This window comes from Metopolophium dirhodum, chromosome 1, assembly GCF_019925205.1.
Source record: "Metopolophium dirhodum isolate CAU chromosome 1, ASM1992520v1, whole genome shotgun sequence".
Classification (NCBI taxonomy): domain Eukaryota; kingdom Metazoa; phylum Arthropoda; class Insecta; order Hemiptera; family Aphididae; genus Metopolophium; species Metopolophium dirhodum.
In genome coordinates, this window is record NC_083560.1 from 51,855,654 (window position 1) to 51,877,470 (window position 21,817).

At 26.3% G+C, this 21,817-nt stretch overlaps 2 protein-coding genes across 2 annotated transcripts; one reads left to right on the forward strand and one right to left on the reverse strand.

Moving 5' to 3' along the window:
- Window positions 1-2,181: 2,181 nt before the first annotated feature.
- Window positions 2,182-7,230, reverse strand: LOC132934287 (tryptophan--tRNA ligase, cytoplasmic). Its single transcript, XM_061000572.1, has 7 exons — window positions 7,002-7,230; window positions 3,581-3,809; window positions 3,326-3,508; window positions 3,018-3,228; window positions 2,786-2,959; window positions 2,586-2,726; window positions 2,182-2,509 (listed from the first exon to the last, which is right to left on the reverse strand). Exons 1-7 carry the CDS (start codon window positions 7,123-7,125, stop codon window positions 2,360-2,362), a joined length of 1,212 nt encoding a protein of 403 aa, XP_060856555.1. The 5' UTR covers window positions 7,126-7,230; the 3' UTR covers window positions 2,182-2,359.
- A 10,199-nt stretch (window positions 7,231-17,429) lies between these two features.
- LOC132936899 (seipin) lies at window positions 17,430-20,184 on the forward strand. The gene is made up of 5 exons (XM_061003702.1): window positions 17,430-18,047; window positions 18,810-18,955; window positions 19,085-19,287; window positions 19,361-19,592; window positions 19,664-20,184. The coding sequence occupies exons 1-5, from the start codon at window positions 17,824-17,826 to the stop codon at window positions 19,801-19,803; spliced, it is 945 nt and encodes a 314-aa protein (XP_060859685.1). The 5' UTR covers window positions 17,430-17,823; the 3' UTR covers window positions 19,804-20,184.
- The last annotated feature ends 1,633 nt before the right edge of the window (window positions 20,185-21,817 follow it).

Here is a 21,817-nt window from a genome sequence, read left to right on the forward strand (position 1 = left end):
ATGCATACAAATATGAAAACAATTACATAATAGTATTTTAGTTTATGATAGTGAATGATATTAATGCAATGCGTTGACCTGATTGCACTAAAATAATATTATATCTTGAGACATTTTCAATTTTTTTTGTTAAATTTGAAAAATTTACTTTTTTTACTTTGCACAAACTTTTGGAGAAATGGAAGTTGTTATCATAAATCAGACGCCGGCAACTAGCGGACCAACTAACTTTTTACTGCAGCCTACCAAATGATCCTCAGGGTATTTATTTAATCATGAGACTATGTATTTTAAAATTTGATACAAATTAAGTTGTATTATACTTTTGATTCTGATGACTATTAAATTCATACGATTATGAACATATTTCAAGTTTCTAATTGGATCTTTGCTTATAGTTACTTATAAGTTATAGAATTAGTACTATACAATGTATATTGAACCTTATTATCATGTTTAATGTGCTCTTCAATGAAAAGTTGAAAAAACCATAGCCTTCATGGGTATAAGGTTGCCGGCTCCTGCCTTAAATAATACGGCATAAAATACTTTGGTAATAAATTAAAATTTAAAAATATTTATCACTCATAAAAGTATTAAGTCTACAAGACATAAACATTTTAAATGAATTGTTTTTAAATTCTTCAATGTATAGATTTCTAGTCTTCTATAAATCAAGAACATAAAATAGAAAATTAGAAAAATATGCAACTCCTAAAACGTCCGAGCACTAATGATCAAACATTATTACCTATCTAGGAGTAACCAGATGTCTTACATAAAGAGGATTTTCTTGGATTAAATATTTATGTCTCCCCTTTAAAAGCTTCTGTATTCATAATAATTCAAAATATTAATATTTTCTATTTAATTTGTATGATAAAAATAAATATTTATTTATTATTTGTCCTTGGTTTTAGTTATAGAGTTGACACTATTGATGTATTGACTAATATCATTATTCAATTATCAGTTAAAATATTATATTATAAATACAAGAGTATAGTAAAAGTTGTTTTTTAATGTTATTTGACTATTAAATATTAATACATAAAAATAAAGTTAATTAGCGTAGTAATGAAGTAAGTAAGTAAAGTAAGAATTTTATATTATATATAATATTTTATCATTGTTAAAAACAAAAATTAGAAAGTATCCTCTTTTGGACATTATGGTTAGAGTGACCTATCTAGGTAGTGCATTTGTTATATGATAAGTTACAATATCATTTTAGACATAAGATCCACTGTTTTTAGAACTGAAAAAATGTATTTTTCAAGATAAATAATATCATTACTATAATTAATTGGTGTGCATGGTGCATCATGGCTGAAAGTTAGATAACAATAAAATAAATGTGTTATTACATATTAATTATCAAATAAAGCATTAAAGAATGTTAATTTGATTGAAATTGTGTAAATTGCGATGGCAAATAATTTGATTACTATTATTATAAATGTGTTTAGTTTGTCAATCAATTACTATTATATAGAATTTTGATATGAAAATAACAAATTATTTAATATGTATGATTTTGTTTAATTTACGTAACTATTGAGATGATGTCTAGTGCAAGTGTTTTATCTATCTTATTATTGCATAACATACCAAAACTTACGTTCAGTAGTTATTTCTGTGTTGTTAGCTTAAATATAAGAGTCAATTGACCTAATATTAAACTTAAAGATTAGAGCAGTATCTGTGTGATCTCGTAAGTTTTTTATAATACTTTAATTTTTGAGAAAATTATGAGCGTAAAATAATAAAATATAAGAAATTCTCATCTCTCCTAAAAATTAAAATATTATAAATAACCAACGAGAGAACACATTTAAAGATTTTACTTTTAAATTCAATAGTAGGTCAATTAATTTTAATATTAAATAAAACATCTGAACACTAATTTCTTATGTTGTCTATGTATAAGACAGAGAAAACATGTTATGCGAGTGTGATGTTCTCTAGAACAACCAGTTCAACAAAAATGTAGCCTCACACATTATTTAAATGGGAATATGCACCAGGGCTTTGTCGTGGCTTTTCTTATTTTGGGGTTACTACCGATTTATTGGTTGTTCCTACATATTACTGATTTAATAGTGTTATTTCATCATATTATATAAATAATAAAAATTTACAAATTATCTAAGAAAAATAATGTTTGTTATACTCTATAAATGGGTTGTACTTTATTCATTTTTAATTAAAGTCTTTCATTACATTAAGCAACATACTTTTGTGTATGTGTATGTGTGTGTACATAAATTTAATACAAAGTAGAAGTTGAAAAATTGAAAATAGAATAAAAAACTAATTCATTTTTAATTGTTTAACCGTATGAGTATTATATTGTTCTTTATGATAACTTTCTTGGAGTCATGAATTCTTTGACATCATCATCTGTAATTTTACTTCTGTTTGTTTGGTGTTCCTGCACAATTTTCGAAATAGTTTCAATCAATATTTTTTTTAATTCTCCAGTTAACATTTTTCCAGAAGTATAAGCCTGTTAACACATTAAAAGATTATATTTAATTTTAATGAAATTATAACAACATAGATTCATTAATTATGTTTATTACTTTTTCAATTTTGATTAATTCTTCATCATTTTCTAGAAAATGTTTTAAATACTGATAAGATATATCGACATTACAATCACCACCCTTTTCTCGGTGCAATTCAACTGTTCCTTGACCTCCAGAAAATGCATACTTGTTGATCTATTAAATAAGAAATAAAATGAATAGTTAAGAAAATAATTCAAAAAAACCCAACTAACTTTATTTTTTATTTCCTTTGGAGTGTCCTTCAAATAGATAGACGAATTCAAATCACTAGCCGACATTTTAGTGTCGGCCCCTTGTAAAGATGGTAGAAACGATGAATGTATTAATGCCGGTTTTGAGAATCCAAGCTTAGGAGCAACATCTCTTGTCATTCGAAAATATGGATCCTGTAAAAAAATTCTTTTAATAAACAATTAATAATAACACAATTAAATGTAATCTCACCTGATCAATAGCACAAGGAACTAAACAAGGAACTTTTTTATCTCCAAATATAAACGGAAAAGTTGAAGACAAGCAAGGAGCAGCTTGAACGGCAGGGAATGCAATTTTTCCGATGACATCACTATCTCCAAATCCAAATATACCTTTCACTTGATTGAATGTAACACTCTTTTGAATTCTTATTACATTAGCATAAAAAGATGGACATTCTCTAAAGTCATTTAATTATTATTACTAATTTGTATTAACTTCAAACCAAAATGTATTAATATATTAATAATATATTAAGCTCTAAATATTTATAATACCCCATGAACTGTAAATCTGAAAATATAAACGTGTTCTTTTTGTCGAATCCACACGCTATTATATCTTTAGCATTTTCAACAGACAACCTCTTTGCTTCTTCTAATGTTAAATCTTTCCATAAATATTTTTCATCATCAGTCAACTGGATTACGAGAGGAACATTAAAAGCATCTTGTAACCATCTGAAAGCAATACAATATTAGTAACTGTTAAATTCAACTTTTAAAATAAAATAAAATAATTAAAAATCTTACTTTGTAAATATAAATGGTATCAAATGGCCAATATGCAGAGAAGTAGAAGAAGGGCCTCTTCCTGTATATAAATAAAAAGGTTTTCCTTGTTCATATAAATTTAAAATACTGTATAAATCTCGATGTGAAAAAAAAATTCCCCTTTTTAGGAAATGGTGAACCGGTTTTTTAGTGGCGGCTTCAATCCGTAACAGTAATTCTTCATCAATTTTACTACTACCAAATCTTCCTAAAAAAAAAAAGGTTTTGTTTGTAATTATATTTATAAGCCAAAAGTTAAAAATTTAAATACCGATATAATACAATAATAATAATAATATGAACTATGCACCTTAATCTATGAATAATAATAAAATATATGTAATAATAATGTATGAAATATATTTTTTTTATTCAGTACATTTTTTGGAATTATTAAAAGATTAAATTGTTTTCTATAAATAAAACTATTAATAAGTAGACTGTGTATGTCTTTTTGCAGTTTTCACCCAGTGCGTATAGTAAAAGTAAAAAAAAAAAAATAAAGAAACTGATCATAACGACGTATGTATACATATTTTAAAACATGCGTTTAATCCACGCTAAATAATAATAAAATAACATTCAGCTACGAGTAGAGAATTTTAAACCATTTATTTCAAATGTATATTAGACGCCAATTGGCTACAGTACGCAGTCAATGTGTTAAAAGTGATATTATAATTTTTTTTTTGTAATTTAAGTAGATTGTTGAACTAAAATACTTTTAACATTGTATATTTATATTAAATAAATATTCTTAACTTTCTGTAGTTTAGGTTAGTTTTGTTTAACGAAAAATTAGACTTTGTGGGATTTGGTTGTAATAAGAACTAGGTATTAATAGTTTTTTTTTGTAATATGAATGCTTTGTTACAAAATTGTATTATTTTAATAGAAAAATCATATTCTAATTTGCTTGTTTCAATATTATAGAAATGATGTATCTGTTAACAGAAGGTTGATCGTATTTTTAAAAACAACTACAGGTTATTAAATAAATAATTTATTTACGACCCAGTTGAGAACTGCAACAACTCAAAAAATTGGTTTATCGGGTATAATGTGTTTTCTATATTGTTTCTCTATGTAACGTAATGTAAATTATAATATTGAAAATTACCTCTCTGGTAAATAATTTAACTATATTTTATTGCGTTCTTGAACTGAAATTGTCATAAGATGGTATACATAACTCAGATTTTTTATACTTCGAGTTGTTGCAGTTTTGAACTAGGGCGTCGTTATGATTGTATTGAACTATTGAGATGTTTATTAAAGAAAAAACACTTATTGGACAGAAAAAAAAACCGTATAAATGTAGTTAATTATATAGTAGTAAAAAAATTGTATTGTTTGAATCAATAATTCATAAAATGTATTAATAACTAAATAATTAATAAATAAAATAAACAAAAGCCCTATTTATCGGAAGAATAAAAAAATTTTATTTTATAACTATTGTTTAATTGATAACTAAAAAAAAATTTATTTATATCTAATTGTTTATTTTAATTGTAATTGTTTGTTTAATAAAATGTATAGAGTATACTGTATAAGTTCAGCTTAATAGATTAAACTAATAAAGTAAAGTGTAGTAAAAGTCAAATGATAGTTAATATTTAATTATTAATTATTTAAATTAAAATATTATAAGATGATGTTTAAAAAGTAATTTCATTAATACCTACCGTTAATAAATAAAAGAAGACATATTTTGGTATAGTTTAAGTCTAAAATGAAGGCATTATTTAATTAATAAGAGACCAATATAATAAAAATAAATATTAGTCTATAATACTTGTACAGTACTTCTAGATACAATAAATATCTTTATTACCTACTTAATTAAAATAAAAGTACTTGATACCTGGGAATTAAATAATACTATATTATAACATTGGTTATTAAAAATAATACTTAGTATATTAATTATTATGTTTGGCCAGTTTATGTACGAGAAATAGCTAAACTTTACCACGGAAGTAGGCCAAGTTCGTAAAACAACTAAGTAAATCTACTTAGATTGACAAATAATATCATATAATATCGGTAACTATCAGCAACATGTATAATTATTGTATTCATTATATATGAAGCAGCAAACATATTATATTAGTGCTTACTAATTCATTATAAGAAACTGAAAAAGAAATTACAGAATAATCATAATAACTATATCCATAATGTATCAAAGTATTGTTCTTTGTAATTGGTTTTTGAACAAATGTATTTTCATTATTATCAATAGGTACTTTTCACATTTTCAGAAATAGCCTAAAATAAATAAGAGTTTTATGCCTGTATGCATAGTCAATTTAAAAAACTATATTTAAACTATTATTAAAACTATTCATTTAAAAACATTATTTATCTAAGACTATTTCCCCGACTATTTCTTAAATGCAATTAAGTAAATAATTGCATTTCATTTTTAATTAAAGATTGATATATTTTTAACCATGTGCGGACATTATTGGTAGATAGTCATATAAATTATAAGTACCTACCTATTCAGTTTCAGAGTATGCTACACCCGCATGTGTTGTCTCCGTCCTAAAAATGTAAAGCATAGCAAAAACTATTTTGCGCAGGAAAGAACAGACAGCTACGGCGATAAGTATAACCAAGAAACAAAATTTTCACCACGTAAAAGGAGAACTTTGGCTGTGAAAAATTGTTTCTATTTTTTCGATATTAGAACAACAAAAAACGTTATTTAATTTTGAAAAACACAATGAATTTTGAAACAATATGAATTTTTTTCATATAAGTGATATCAAAAAAATAAAAACCATATTTCACAGATAAGATTTTTAGCCATATTGTATGTCAATTTGAAGTCTTAACTATCACTACAGCCTGAGTAGTTCTATCCCGAGCCAAATAGTTTTTGCTATGTTGTACATTTGAAAGATGCAGACAACACGTGCGAGAGTAGCGTCCTCTTAAGTTATGTTTCAGCTATATGTTATGCATATGTATATATTTATACATTATAAACATATTATATATGATACTAGAATAATAGTATACAATGTATACTAGTTGTTTCCGCAATTATAATTAGTTATGTTAAGTCTGAACATCAAGATGCGCTCAAGATGTAGTTTTTTTATTTAACAGTTATTTAACAAAACTTAAATTAACAATTAGAAAAACAATTAAAATTGCTTATTGCATATGGGGCATTCTATTCTAACAGTAAAACTACCGTAGTCCTGGTGGTTCGATTCGCCACTGATTGTGTACAATGTTTGAGAATATCAATATGACAATGAGTAAATCAACAAAAAAAAAAAATTTATTATACCCAAGTGTAAAACGATACATGGAAAATGAACCAAAAACCCAATTATTATTGTTGGGACGAAAGAAAAAGTAATAAACAGTGATTGCTTACGGATGAGTTTGTCATAGTCGATTCCTGTTTTGTTCTTTGAACAAACATTCCATGGGTCTACCACATCGTCTTCGTTGCTGACTTCTTTAGATTCCAATGACAGGTTTTCTAGGGACGAAGCCATCTTAAAACGTACGTGAAACGTAAATTTCAACGAACAAGGAACAACCCGCTAATAACTATGTGGTATGTACAGACGAATATTATTGGTTAGGTGAACGCATACAGTTATAATTGCAGGAACGTTATCAGTTATCAGTTATCACTATTATCGACGTGGATTCCGTGGAGGCATGGCTGAAAAATATATATTTATTTAGCCATGCGTTGTCGCGTGGAGGTAAGTCACGATTTTAAATAATCATCATTTATGTTAACAAAACTTCAAAAATCTGCAACTCTGTAAGCCAAGTGCCATCCTAGAGTAATATTACTCTCTATGATGCCAACAACTCAACATGATGACATTGTTTACTTGATCGATGATGATACCAATTACTATAGATATAGTAAGTGCTTGGAAGGAACTTGCTCCAATGATTTCGTACAATTTTCAGCAACTTAACGGGAACATGCTTCGGACTTAGTTTGTACGAAGGGACATATTGGAATTTCGTACATTTTTAGAGGACATGAACGATTTTATTTGTTCCTTTTTTGTTCATTTATTCTTAAATATAGGGAATTTAAAATTTTTTTATGGAAATGTAGTTAATATTATAATAATCTATAATCTATAATATACGATAATATTGACAATGTTTACAAAATGTCATGTCTATCGCGGCGGTCTTATCGGTCTTAATTTATATGAAATAAATAAATTAAACATTTTAAAAACAAAATAACTACCTTATTAAACAATGTGTTACCTACTGGGTACAGTAAAAAAATATAAATATAAATTAATATGCAAGACGTGGTCACGTAAGTATAGGTATCTAATATCCCATGTTGTAAAAACGCTCATAAAAATTTAATTTGACTTTCTGGTAGAGATTTAATTTTTATAAAGGTAAACAAACTCGTAAGGAATCTAGAATTAAATATTCAAATCTTAGATTTAAAAATAAAATTTTTATGAATTTCTAACACAAATTAATTTGCAAATTTTCGTGATTTTTACGAATTTTATCAAAGTTCAAACTTTCAATGCTTATAAAAAAATAGTGACTTTATAATTTTAATATTTCTCAACTGTCATTGTAACAATATATTAAGAGCCTTGTATTAAACTTTCAAGCTTTTCGACAATTCGAGCCAACAAATAAAATATTACTATAATAATTTATAAAAAAAAAAAAAAACTAAAATAAATTGGAAACTGAAAATGTCTGTATGCAGCTTAAAACAAGCTTAAATATTTTGAACATTTTACGGTGTATAGAAAAATATTAATATAAACATTCAGTGAAAATGTCATGTAGGTATCTACGGTTATTTGTTTTAGAGTTACCTACACCAAAAATTAAAATGGATTTTGTCGAAAACCAATTTTGCAAAAAATTCCCATTAGGCTATTTCGTTTTTCCCGGCGCTTTTGAACACCAATGAGAATTTTGATCTCCCCAATGCACCAACTAGATTCACTTTCCTATCAAACAAGATACTGAAGTTGAGAATCAAAGCTTTATTTCGACTACTTATCGTCTTATACACAGACACAAATATGATCGTACGATTTTGGTTTTTGCCTTTGGTGTACTTAACTCTGAAACAAATTACTGTAAATACATACAAATATGCAATTTTCACTGAATGTTGATATGAGAATTTTCTATACACCAATACAACATAAAGTGTTAATAATATTTAAACTTGTCTTGAGCTGTTATAACGGACATTTTCAGTTTCCAATTTGTTCAGTTTTAGATTCTGAGCGAAGCGATGAATGTATTGATTCTACAATGATGTGTGTTTTTTTTTTATTTTTTTTATTTTTATTTTTGTGTCTGTCATCACCTTTTAGGACAGTAAAAGTGCTTGGATTTTCTTCAATAGTAACTTTTCTGATAGGAAAGTGAATCTAGTTGGTACTTTGTGTGGTCAAAACTAAAAATTTCCTAGTAGTTTTCACAAGCGACATGAAAAACAAAAGAAAAATTAAGGAAAAACGGGAATTTTTACGCAAAATCTGTTTTCGAGAAAATCGATTTTGGTTTTTGGTGTAACTCTAAAACAAATGACCGTAGGGACATGAAATTTTGACTGAATGTTTATATTAGCATTTTCTATACACCATAAAATTTACAAAATATTTTGTCTCTTTTTGAGCTGTTTACGGCCATTGTCAGTTTTCAATTTTTTTAGTTTTTTTTTCTATAAATATCAATAAAATTGTATCTGTTGAGTAAAAAAGCTTGAAAATTTAATAGAAGGCTCCTAGGTTATTGTTTCATAGGCAGATGAAAAAAAATAAAAATCCTTAGTCACAGTTTTTATTTATAAGCATTTAAAGTTCAAATTTTGACAAAATACGGAAAAATCACGAAAATTAGCAAATTATTTTGAGTTGAGAATTCATAAAAATTTTTCTCTTTAAATCTAAGATTGAAAAATGTAATATAAGATTACTCATAAGTTTGTCTACCTTTATCAAAAAAAAAAATGTCTACAAAAAACTTAAATTAAATTTTTATGAGCGTCTGAAATTTATATTTTTACAACATATGATATATTCACTTGATTTCTCATGCAACAATTTTCTTATTTTATTGTAATTAAAAAACGAATGACTGTAGATACTTGAAAATTTCACTGAATGTTTATATTAGCATTTTCTATACACCATAACATTTTAAAAATATTTTGACTCTTTTTGAGCTGTTTACGGACATTTTTCAATTTTTTTAGTTTTTTTTTCTATAATTATCAATAAAATTTTATTTGTTGACTAAAAAAGCGTGAAAATTTAATATAAGGCTCCTGATTTATCGTTCTAATAGCAGTTGAAAAATATTAAAAATACATAGGCACAATTTTTTTTTATAAGCATTTAAAGTTCAAATTTTGACAACATTTATCAAATTTATAATTTATTAATTATTTTGTAGTTAAAAATGTATAAAATGTTTAACTTTTATGGCTAAGGATTGAAAATTTAAAACAAGGCTCCACGTAAATAGGTTATATATAAATTACTTTATTCACAATAATATCATCAAATATACTTGGTAAAATCATAGGCTGACTGACCGTTTTCGCTCAGAATCGTTTTTCTTATACAATGATATTATATCATTGAATTCAAATTTAACACCATCCATTACAGTGACCCACTTGTAACCTACTGTGAAGCAGAGCGACATCCACTTATCCACCTTTTTTTTGTTGAAAATATTGTCTAAAATAATTGTTTGACCAATCAAAATACAATCGTAAGTGTATAGATATATCCACAATAATGTTTTATGAGCGTCTGAAGTTAGAATTTCGACAAAATTCGTTAAAATTAGGACAATTTATAAATGCATAAAAATGTTTCTTTTAATGTCTAAAATTTTAATATTCAATGTAGGGGGCGGAAAAAAAGTCTCAGGGAAAATATGTTCATAAAACTGATGGAATATACAATTTGGAACATTTTAAATAGAATTCATATAATCACTCTGTATAATTAATATGTTAGTTTTTTAGACTTTTTACCTACCAAGGCGGTAATTGCAATACTGCATACTCTATTGCCTATGAATATCTTAAAAGGGGTTTTTAAAAGCAAATTAATTATTTTTCGGATATTAGATAATCAGAGACACGGTCTTCTAAGATATCAGAGATATATAAACCAAGTTAATTATAAAGAAAATTACTGATAACAGAGAGAGAGTGAAAGTGAGAGAGTGAGGTTCAGAGGTCCAGGGACCAAAATTGCTAGAAAAAGATAAGCATACACCTTAGGTTAGGTCAAGGTGGATTTATTTACCTTAGGTTAGGCCATAGTCTTAGATCTCATTATATTACACACAGAGGTGGCATTTCGCGTGACATCATGCATTATGCGGTTCACTGAACCACCAAAAAGTTTGGGGTGGGTGTCATTTTAATAGGTAGGTATACTTGCGTCTTAGTTCTCAGTGTCCAGTATAGCCGTATAGGTAATATAAGAATGGTTAATTTGATTGCCGATTCATTATTAGCAACAAATAGATACAATCACATACATTAACAATTAACTTATGAAGTTATCAACGGCTTTATGATGAAAATATAGTCCCAATGTCACATAAAGTATGAGACAATGTGACAGTGTTATTCGAAAATCGCAATCAATTGTATAGGTAGGTACTAGAATTGTATTATAATAATATCCTTATTACTGAACTACTCTCTAATGTGAAATTTGCTGAAATGTAGTCACTTATACTGAATTCAACAACTGATGAGTCAAAGCTCGATCAATTTGATTTTGTGTATAAGTGTATTGTAGACGAATTTGTGGTTTTTTTTAATTTGAAAAAATCGTCTTTTTTTATAACAAATTTTCATTTGTTATAGAAATTAGGAATTTTTTTTCAAATTAAAAATAACCCCATATTCGTTTATATTTAAAAAAATCATCAACTCGTTATTAATTATGCGGTTTAATGATAAGAAAAAAAGCTTATTGCCAAAAATTGCCTGTTTAAAATTAAAATGGTGGATAAGTGGATGTCGCTCTGCTGTACAGTAGGTTACAAATGGGTCACTGTAATGGATGGTGTTAAATTTGAATTCAATGATATAATATCATTGTATAAGAAAAACGATTCTGAGCGAAAACGGTCAGTCAGCCTATGATTTTACCAAGTATATTTGATGATATTATTGTGAATAAAGTAATTTATATATAACCTATTTACGTGGAGCCTTGTTTTAAATTTTCAATCCTTAGCCATAAAAGTTAAACATTTTATACATTTTTAACTACAAAATAATTAATAAATTATAAATTTGATAAATGTTGTCAAAATTTGAACTTTAAATGCTTATAAAAAAAAATTGTGCCTATGTATTTTTAATATTTTTCAACTGCTATTGGAACGATATATCAGGAGCCTTATATTAAATTTTCACGCTTTTTTAGTCAACAAATAAAATTTTATTGATAATTATAGAAAAAAAACTAAAAAAATTGAAAACTGACAATGTCCGTAAACAGCTCAAAAAGAGACAAAATATTTTGTAAATTTTATGGTGTATAGAAAATGCTAATATAAACATTCAGTGAAATTTTCAAGTATCTACAGTCATTCGTTTTTTAATTACAATAAAATAAGAAAATTGTTGCATGAGAAATCAAGTGAATATATCATATGTTGTAAAAATATAAATTTCAGACGCTCATAAAAATTTAATTTAAGTTTTTTGTAGACATTTTTTTTTTTGATAAAGGTAGACAAACTTATGAGTAATCTTATATTACATTTTTAAATCTTAGATTTAAAGAGAAAAATTTTTATGAATTCTCAACTCAAAATAATTTGCTAATTTTCGTGATTTTTCCGTATTTTGTCAAAATTTGAACTTTAAATGCTTATAATTAAAAACTGTGACTAAGGATTTTTAATTTTTTTCATCTGCCTTTGAAACAATAACCTGGGAGCCTTCTATTAAATTTTCAAGCTTTTTTACTAAACAGATAAAATTTTATTGATATTTATAGAAAAAAAAACTAAAAAAATTGAAAACTGACAATGGCCGTAAACAGCTCAAAAAGAGTCAAAATATTTTGTAAATTTTATGGTGTATAGAAAATGCTAATATAAACATTCAGTCAAAATTTCATGTCCCTACGGTCATTCGTTTTAGAGTTACACCAAAAACCAAAATCGATTTTCTCGAAAACCGATTTTGCGTAAAAATTCCCGTTTTTCCTTAATTTTTCTTTTGTTTTTCACGTCGCTTGTGAAAACTACTGGGAAATTTTTACTTTTGACCCCACAAAGTACCAACTAGATTCACTTTCCTATCAGAAAAGTTACTATTGAAGAAAATCCAAGCACTTTTACTGTCCTAAAACGTGATGACAGACACAAAAAAAAAAAAAAATAAAAAAAAAATAAAAATAAAACACACATCATTGTAAAGTCAATACATTCATCGCTTCGCTCAGAATCTAAAATGTTGATATTGATGATATTAAACAAGTACCAAAGCTGGGCAAGTTAACCAATTTTTTTAACTAGTTAAAGTTAAGTTATCCTAAAATAAAAAATAACTAAGCTAAGTCAAAGTTAGTTTTAAAAGTTACTGAATTTGAGTAACTAAGTTAAGTTTCAAATTTTTATGAAAATAATAACTAAGTTAAGTTAAAATTTAAGTTACTTTTTATTTTTTTAAAACCTTTAACTTACTCATAAACGTTTTTTTTATCTCATCTTAGGAATATAACTGGTTTTGGTATAAAGTAAAACAAATTGATTACAAATGCACAGACTATATTATTTTATAAATTATACAACTGTTTTAGATTATTGTTATAGCTGTTACCTTACATACAGATCAAAATTATATAATTGCAGAATAATTGAAATATTAGTATTTATTTATTAAAAAACAATTAAATAGTAGTTGAATCTTGAAATATGATTGTTTTCCATTTGTTTTCTTAAAAACACAATAGAAATATAGAATAGAATATAGCATAATATAATACCTATTTAATCATATTCTACTCAATAAATATAAATTAATCTACTGCTGCTAGTTCTGCTATAAAGCAATCTTGTCAAGTTAATAATTATTTTCAGTTTTAAATGTTGTCTAATATAAATGTTTCTTTTTTGAATTTGAAGGAAAATGTTTAAAATATTGATAAAAAAAAGAAAATATTTACAGTTCACATTAAAATATAAAATATAAAATGTTACTTCAAAAATATTTTAACAGTCCTAATCTCATCAGTTTATTAAAAGTAGCAATCAAACTATTAGAATTGATAAAAGTGTTCAAAATGACAAAATGACTTCATTAATCATGGCGATCTCAGAAATATCAATGCAAATAATATACAGTTCATAAATCATAATAAGAAAATTTTTGTAAACAACTTTTTACAAATAACTTTAATTTTAAACAAAATAACTAAGTTCAGTTACAATTATTTATAAAAAGAAATAACTTAGTTACTAACTAAGTTATTTTCTACATTCTATTTTTTTTAACTAGTTAGTTCTTAGTTCTATCATTTTTAAGTTTTTAAGTTATCAAAAAAAGTAACTATTAACTTAACTTTTAAATTTTTAACTAGTTACTGCCCAGCTTTGAGAAGTACATATAGTTAGGTACTGAAAATGTGTACTCAAGTGTATATAAATTGCTATGAGTAGCTTTTACTAGACCTGTTAGTTGCGCAACCTGCAAACGTTCATTATCTTCAATGCGGCGTTAAAAGTTTGTCAAAAGAACAACAATGAGACAAGAACGATTTTCAAATTTATTATTATTGAATATCAAAAGAGATGTAACTAATAGTCTTAACACAAAAATAATTAATGATACATTTCAGCAACTAATAGAAAATAAGTTTTGATTTTATATTATTTTATATGTACATTTTGTAATTCGAGTGAAAGTTGATTAAAACTGTGTCGAGGTACCTATATAACTATTTATAATTTTATAATTAAAATGTTTTAATTCACTACCTAGCCTTATATGATTTTTTATATATTTATTTTTTATAAATTTTTTTTATATTTTTGTGTATTGTTAGTAGCCAGCCGGTGTATTAGTTAGGCCCTAACTGTTAGGGGGTCTATGCTAAACTCTAGTAAACAATAGACCCTATAAAAAAAAGTTATAGTTGCGCCGATTTACATTGCGCTAGATAAAACTAATTTTGTTTTATATCTAGGTTTGTAATGTCGACTCGTTCACTTGGTTACTTAATTTATCATATCATCACAATTATTAAGCATGTCTTAAAATAAATAATAATTGTTCAAAAAAGTTATAAAAATTATGTAAGTTCTTGTATCTAATATGACTTTTTGGTTAACTATTGTTGAACTACCAACTGAAAATAGTCAAACCGCCTCTGATTACACATATATTTACTATCTCTTTTTAACAATATCGGCACTTGGCAACCATAGTTGGGTATGCGGGACGCGCAGTCCATATAGGTAGGTATATATAACTGTATAAGTAAGTCTATGGTTATATAATATATTCTATGTTTAAAATTCAAGATTCAAGATGGATTTAATAATTATTATTGGGATTATAGTTTATACAATTAAATATTAATAAATTATGTATATCAATAATATTAAAACAGGATATTAAATTATTTTATCGATTATTTACTAGTACTTATAGTAGTAGGTCATATACGACTTGCTACAATCGTACTGATACAGACATACAGAATACAGATACCTCGTAATTCGTATAGGAGGTATTTAATTTTAAAACAAAATGATAGACAAATAATATACACCGAGTATACGAGTCGCGTATATATAGGACCAGCGAGATAATATCAACACTAATCTTTACAACAGTAATAAATATAAAAATATGTCTATATTAAATAGTAAATACTACTGTTTCTATTAAATATTATTAAAAATGATTAATCTTTAATCGTTTAATAATATCTGTTTAATGTAGGTATATCTTTTAATGAAAAATTTAGTATATTTTTATGTAGGTACCTATAAAACTCGATAGGTACTTTCCATAACTGTACATACTGTTACAGAGACAATATTATAATTTGTAGTAAATAGTAATTGTACCTATAATATACTTGTATAGTTTTATCGAAGGTTATAGGACTGTCCAGTCCTCCATAATATATATGCACATAGGGCACCTATTATGAATTATGATAAAACTTATAATGCAAATGTTTCATTAACGTGCCTGCTGGCTACTACATGACTATACATCAGACGTCTTGATACCCCACAGGCCACAGCAGAGTATTTAATACATTCATATTATACTTTAAGGGAAGTATAGGTCCTAGTTAAGTTATGAATTTATAATTATTGTTTACACTACCATTAGGAAATTGATGAACTGTGGTCAAATCCAAGCAACTACAGATCATTACAAAATTTGGCAAATAGCTTCAAATTATTTAAATTTTAATTATTATAGTAATTTTAATCATTATTTATATTGTCCTAATAGATATTTTCGTGTTTAACAAAACTAAAAAATTGGTTTCTTTGTTAAATAACAGTATTGATCGCACTTTACATTTTTGAATTGATCTTAATTATACAATGTTAGCTTTATTTTATGAAATATAAACATTTGTCGATTATATATGTTATTAGTATATAGTTGAATGTATCTTATTAATTTTTAAATTTTTTCCAATTATTCGAACACTGGGTATTGGGCGCGAGCAACTACAATAGTAGGTAAACTAAAATATCAAGTAGGTAGTGTTAACTTTACTATTACGAGTATTGACGCAATATTATACATTATAAATTATAATTAATATTATTACAACGGCCGATGATCTTAATGTCTTATCATAAATAATAATTATTGTTATACAGTGCAAAGTGCAGACCACCTGGCACCTATAATGATTAAAATATTTATTAGCTGTTGTATTATTATTAATTTATTGGCTGCATCCGAATTGCGTGCGCACTGCGCAGTTTATTTGTTTACAGAGCTGAGAGTAGAGTTGCGTGCGAGTATTTTTCGGGATAGGTCTGAATTGGGTGCGTAAAGGTTTGAGAAAAAAGAAATAGAAAAATATTTAAAATTTTTTTCGAACTATCATTTTCATTTAAACCAAAAAATATGTTCTACTCTTCGTATCCAAACATTTCCGTATTTTTAGAAGTTTTGAATAATGTACGAACTGAAGTTTTAAAACTGCCAGTTTAATTTTTGTTTTTTTTTGATTTTTTGTACCTATAGGTATTTTTTTAATTGAATTCAATATTTTTGACTGATTTTTGACTTTAATTTACGGGTATACCAAAAGGTGATACTCGACGCACAACAAAAACCTATTACTTTCAATCGTACCTATACAATTTATACTATACTTACCTACATGAAACATCTATTTCATTATATTATATAATTATAAACATTTAAATAATTCAACAATAACTATTTAAAATATAAAAAAAATATCTAATACACACATAATATATACCTATAATTCATTATTATTATGTACAACATAATCCATTTATTTGTTTTTAATATGTATAATATTATGTAATAAAGTACAAATTCACTGAATTTTAAATCAATTTTTTGAAATCTTACCGAACTAACTTGGTTAGTCGGTAGACTAATCCGCACGAAAATTGGTTCCGTCACGAAAAAACTACGCACGCAATTCGACGTAGATAATGATTTTCGCAAGCAATATTCGGAAGCACCGATTTTATTGCTATCGTTTTGATCTATACCTTCCGTTTATTAACCTTTATCGTGGCCTTATTCTCACACACTAACTACTCTATGGCTAACGCACACACACTAGCACGGCAGCCGTGATCTCCGATACGTCTTGCTGCCGCCGACTGTCGAGTCGTTATCAATTTTTTTTTAAACCGGTCGTTTTTCATTATTTTAGTCGGAATAATAGTGTTTAATGCTTATCATCATTCATCGCTCATCAAGCCTTATTATTTATTACCATTAATTACCTACCGATATCGTTTTAAGTTACCCAACCGTCATCAATTATGTAGACTCCATAATATAATAAATAACACTATTACAATAGTAATAACTACGTGTGGTGTGAACGCGATAGAGTACGTACAACTTGTTGATTTTTTTACCTATTGCAATCATAAGTTATAACCAAAAGTTAGAATAATAGATTACAAACCCGTCGGATACGATGAAAATGTTTGGGTTAAAGAGAATTGTCGACGAGAAGGTCGACAAAACAGTAGATATGGCTTCAGACGCTGTTAACTGTTTGCTGGACACAACGTACAAGGGTGGATTATTCTCAATGATTATCGTTACCATCGTATGGGTGTCCATATTTCTGTACATAGCATTCTATTATGCGTACATGCCTTCTCTCATGTTCAGCCGTCCGATTCACATGCAATTCAAGTGAGTATTGATTTATAATATCTTGTCTTTCTTATTGTGAAATGTGCATACATAGGAGCATACTATTTATTAGCTGTCTGCTTCTTTACATAACTGATAATCTACTTAAATTGCTAATAGAAAAAGAATGGTAACTACCCAAATGGCCAAAATCATCCAAACAGCTTGCCCTCCTCTACAATGATAGGTTGGAGAAAATCTCCGTGATGCAAAGTTTAATTAACATTAAACGTCTTAGTGTCAAATGGCTAAGTGTTTGTCAATTGTTTACAAATTGTAAATACCTAACTTGTAGTCTGTGTACAAAATAGGTGCTGCCCAAATAATTGTATTATTATTGTCCAGTACATTATGTTTTTATCTTATAACTGGTCTGAATTAAGTTAGTTAATTAATTAATTAAGTCTCATTTAAGATATAATATTAATCACAATGAATAGAATTAGGTAGGTACACTTTTAATATTTGAATACTTTTGAAACACTATTTTATATTGTACCACAATTTGCAATATAATATTATAAAATCTCAATTATAAGTTAAATACAAATATAATTGTTGTTATTATAGAAAGTTATATCAGCATTATACATTTTAAATTAATTTTTTAACGAAAAACATGACATATAGATAATAATATGTATTTTATCTATTATTTTTTTTTTTATATTTTCCTCGATATTTACGTACATTAATTAAAAATGTAATTACATTTCTATAGGGCTTAGATTTTAAATAATTTGTATATAATTTTGATTTCAGATCCTGTTACAGCAATAAAGGTTTATGTGATTACCCTTCAGCACATGTTCAGTTAACCAAAAGCCACCAGTTATTAATGATTGGTCAAAAATACAAAATTACGGTTTACGTTGAGCTTCCAGAATCACCGGTTAATGAAGAAATTGGTGAGTTGACTGTGAAAACTAATATACTTTTTTTAAAAATATATTTTAATATTTTATCCTTTTTAATGGGATAATCCTTCCCCTTGAATAATTACAAAATAATTAAATATTGGCTTCATTTTATTTAAGGAATGTTTATGCTCTGTGTTCGTTTGAGTGACAAATTTGGCTATCTTGTATCGTCTTCCTGTCGATCTAGTAGATTAAGGTACATGAGCCAACTGTATCGTGCGGTTCATACATTGTTTATGGTACCATTTTACCTGACAGGATTATCCGCAGAAAAACAATTAATCCAGTTAGAAATGTATACAGATTTTGAGGAAGATCAAGTACTTATACATTTTTTTGGCTTAGTTTTGAATTAATATTTTATTTTATTATATTATACATTTTATATATTAGTTACATCCAGTTACGGACATTTACTTCGAGATGTTAAATCATGATATTCAAATTTATTCTGCCAAGATAAACATCATTGCTAACCTGGGTGGTTTACGATACCTCATGTTTCATTGGCCGATAGTATCGGCTTGTCTAGGAATCGGATCAAATCTCCTTTTTGTATTTTTTGTGTTTTCAATGTCATGGCGACATATATATGGACCTGAAGTTTATAGAAGTGAACCAAATGGTAAATAATTAATCATTTCAAAATTATTTTATTTTTGTTAATTAGTATTTTATATTTGTATTTATTTGCAGATCTTTTGGGCCGAACAGGTATCGGACACTTGGATGAATTTGATTCTGAAGATGATTCCGAAATATCAGATGATTTATCTAAAAAAGAGTTTCTTCCTTATAGTTTTTCATCACCCAGCCTAATGATTCCTGAGCAATAGTTGATAATCTTATTTCTAACTAGAAATATTTTGATTTGTCATAACCTGATAATTATTAATTTATAAATGAGCAAAACTCTTTTATTGTAGGTACCTATAATATTTATGTTATCTTTGTTTTAGATTTAAAACAGATAGGTACCAGAAAAATATAGGGTATAGACTATTCAACAGTCTCTGTGGTGCTTTTATTTAGCGTTTTATTTTATACTTAAGATTAATGTATATAATACTTTTTATTATTTCTTTCTTTATCTTGTTTTAATTAGTTGTTTGTTTAGTGATTAGAGAATAATATTTTTTTAGTTTTGTATCTCATTGTAGTTACCAAATTCTATCGTTGTTATAATACCTATATAATTATAAATTTTGAAACATTTACTATTTGTATTGCAATATGTATCTATAAACACAGGAAAATGTAAGCACTAGTTACTTTTCCATCCATTTGAAAAATGCTTTTTTTATGCATTTGAAGGGCTTGCTGAAATAATCAAATTAGTCCATGTTTTTCACAAATGCACTTTTTATCGAATAAAAAAAAAAAAAAATTCTCCATAAGTGGGTGCAACAACCAGATTAGTTCGTTACATAGAAGTATAGTTTTTAGAGTAAATTGACTTATCTGGTTTTCGTGTTTGGGTGCAAGAATTAGATAAGTCCGGACTTATCTGGTTTTTGCTAGAAACCATCTATTCCATTTCATCATAAAAAGTAAATATAAGTAGTATGTATACATTCTACAACTTGATTAATGCCAAAACTAGTTTTCTTTTATTTAATACTTAAATAATTAATTTTGCATGCAAATACAAATTTGAAAATTGTGGGGAAAAAACCAGATAAGTCCATGTTAGGTCAAGTTCATTAAATTTTTATAAAATGTATATAGAACTTAGACAAACTTGCAGTATGCATACATGACGAGCATCTTTCAAAGATTCAAAATATTTAATTAGATATAAATTTTAGAATATTTTTCCAACCGTTAAAGTGTTTTTTGTCCTTGAAGTGATATATTCAAATGTTATTTATAAATTATTTTATCTTATTGTTAAACAAATTCCACAATGCTCTTAAGTTAATATACTTGCATATAAACTTTGCTCAAAGTAATATTTTTATTACTTGATAAAATAATGACATAGAAATCATTTACAAAATATATGTGTTGTTTTGTTCATTTTGCAATTTGCATAATTACCTTAAAGTTTTTCAGTACTTTTTTTGTATTTTAAGAAATTTCATTCATTACTCAATTGTAAAAGATAATTTATTTTGCTTATCCCAAATTTTTAAGTACATTACATAGAGATAATCAAGTCTTAATTTGTTTTCAAAAATTCGTTGAAACATAAATTAATATATTAATACAAAAATGTAGAAAATATTCTTGAAACAATTAAGTTATAATATAGAGTGTTACAAATGTTTAGTATGATGCACTAACTGTCCTAAACACATCAATACGGTATTCAAAATACAGTATTTTTATAATTGTCTGTCTCTACACTAACAACTTGATTACATACATTCACAATTAAGATACGTTTATTGTTAATGAAAGATAACAAAAATAAACACGATTACCTTATTTTTACATTACTGTAAAAGTACGTTTGTCGTTTACTTGTAATTACTAATTTACTGTTGCTGAGCGCTATCAATTTGTAATTGAACAAATTCTTGAATATCCCTGTATTTCACACTAATTCATTGGTGTTGTCAAAGTGGTACAATATGTGTAACTTACTATTTTAACAAATACTATGTTGTACAGCTATTATATTTTATAACCTATTTTAATAGAGAAGTTTTCTTTTGGATTGGTTTTTATACTATTTAGTAAATAGATATCAAATAAATAATTTTGACTAGGATTTTTAATGTGTAAGGGGCACGGAGTAGGTTTTTAAGATATTCAATTTCAATTTTTAATATAAATTATAATCAAAATTAAGAGTAGGTGATGTGAGCGCGTAGTAATTAATAATTTATTAATATCATTAGTGAC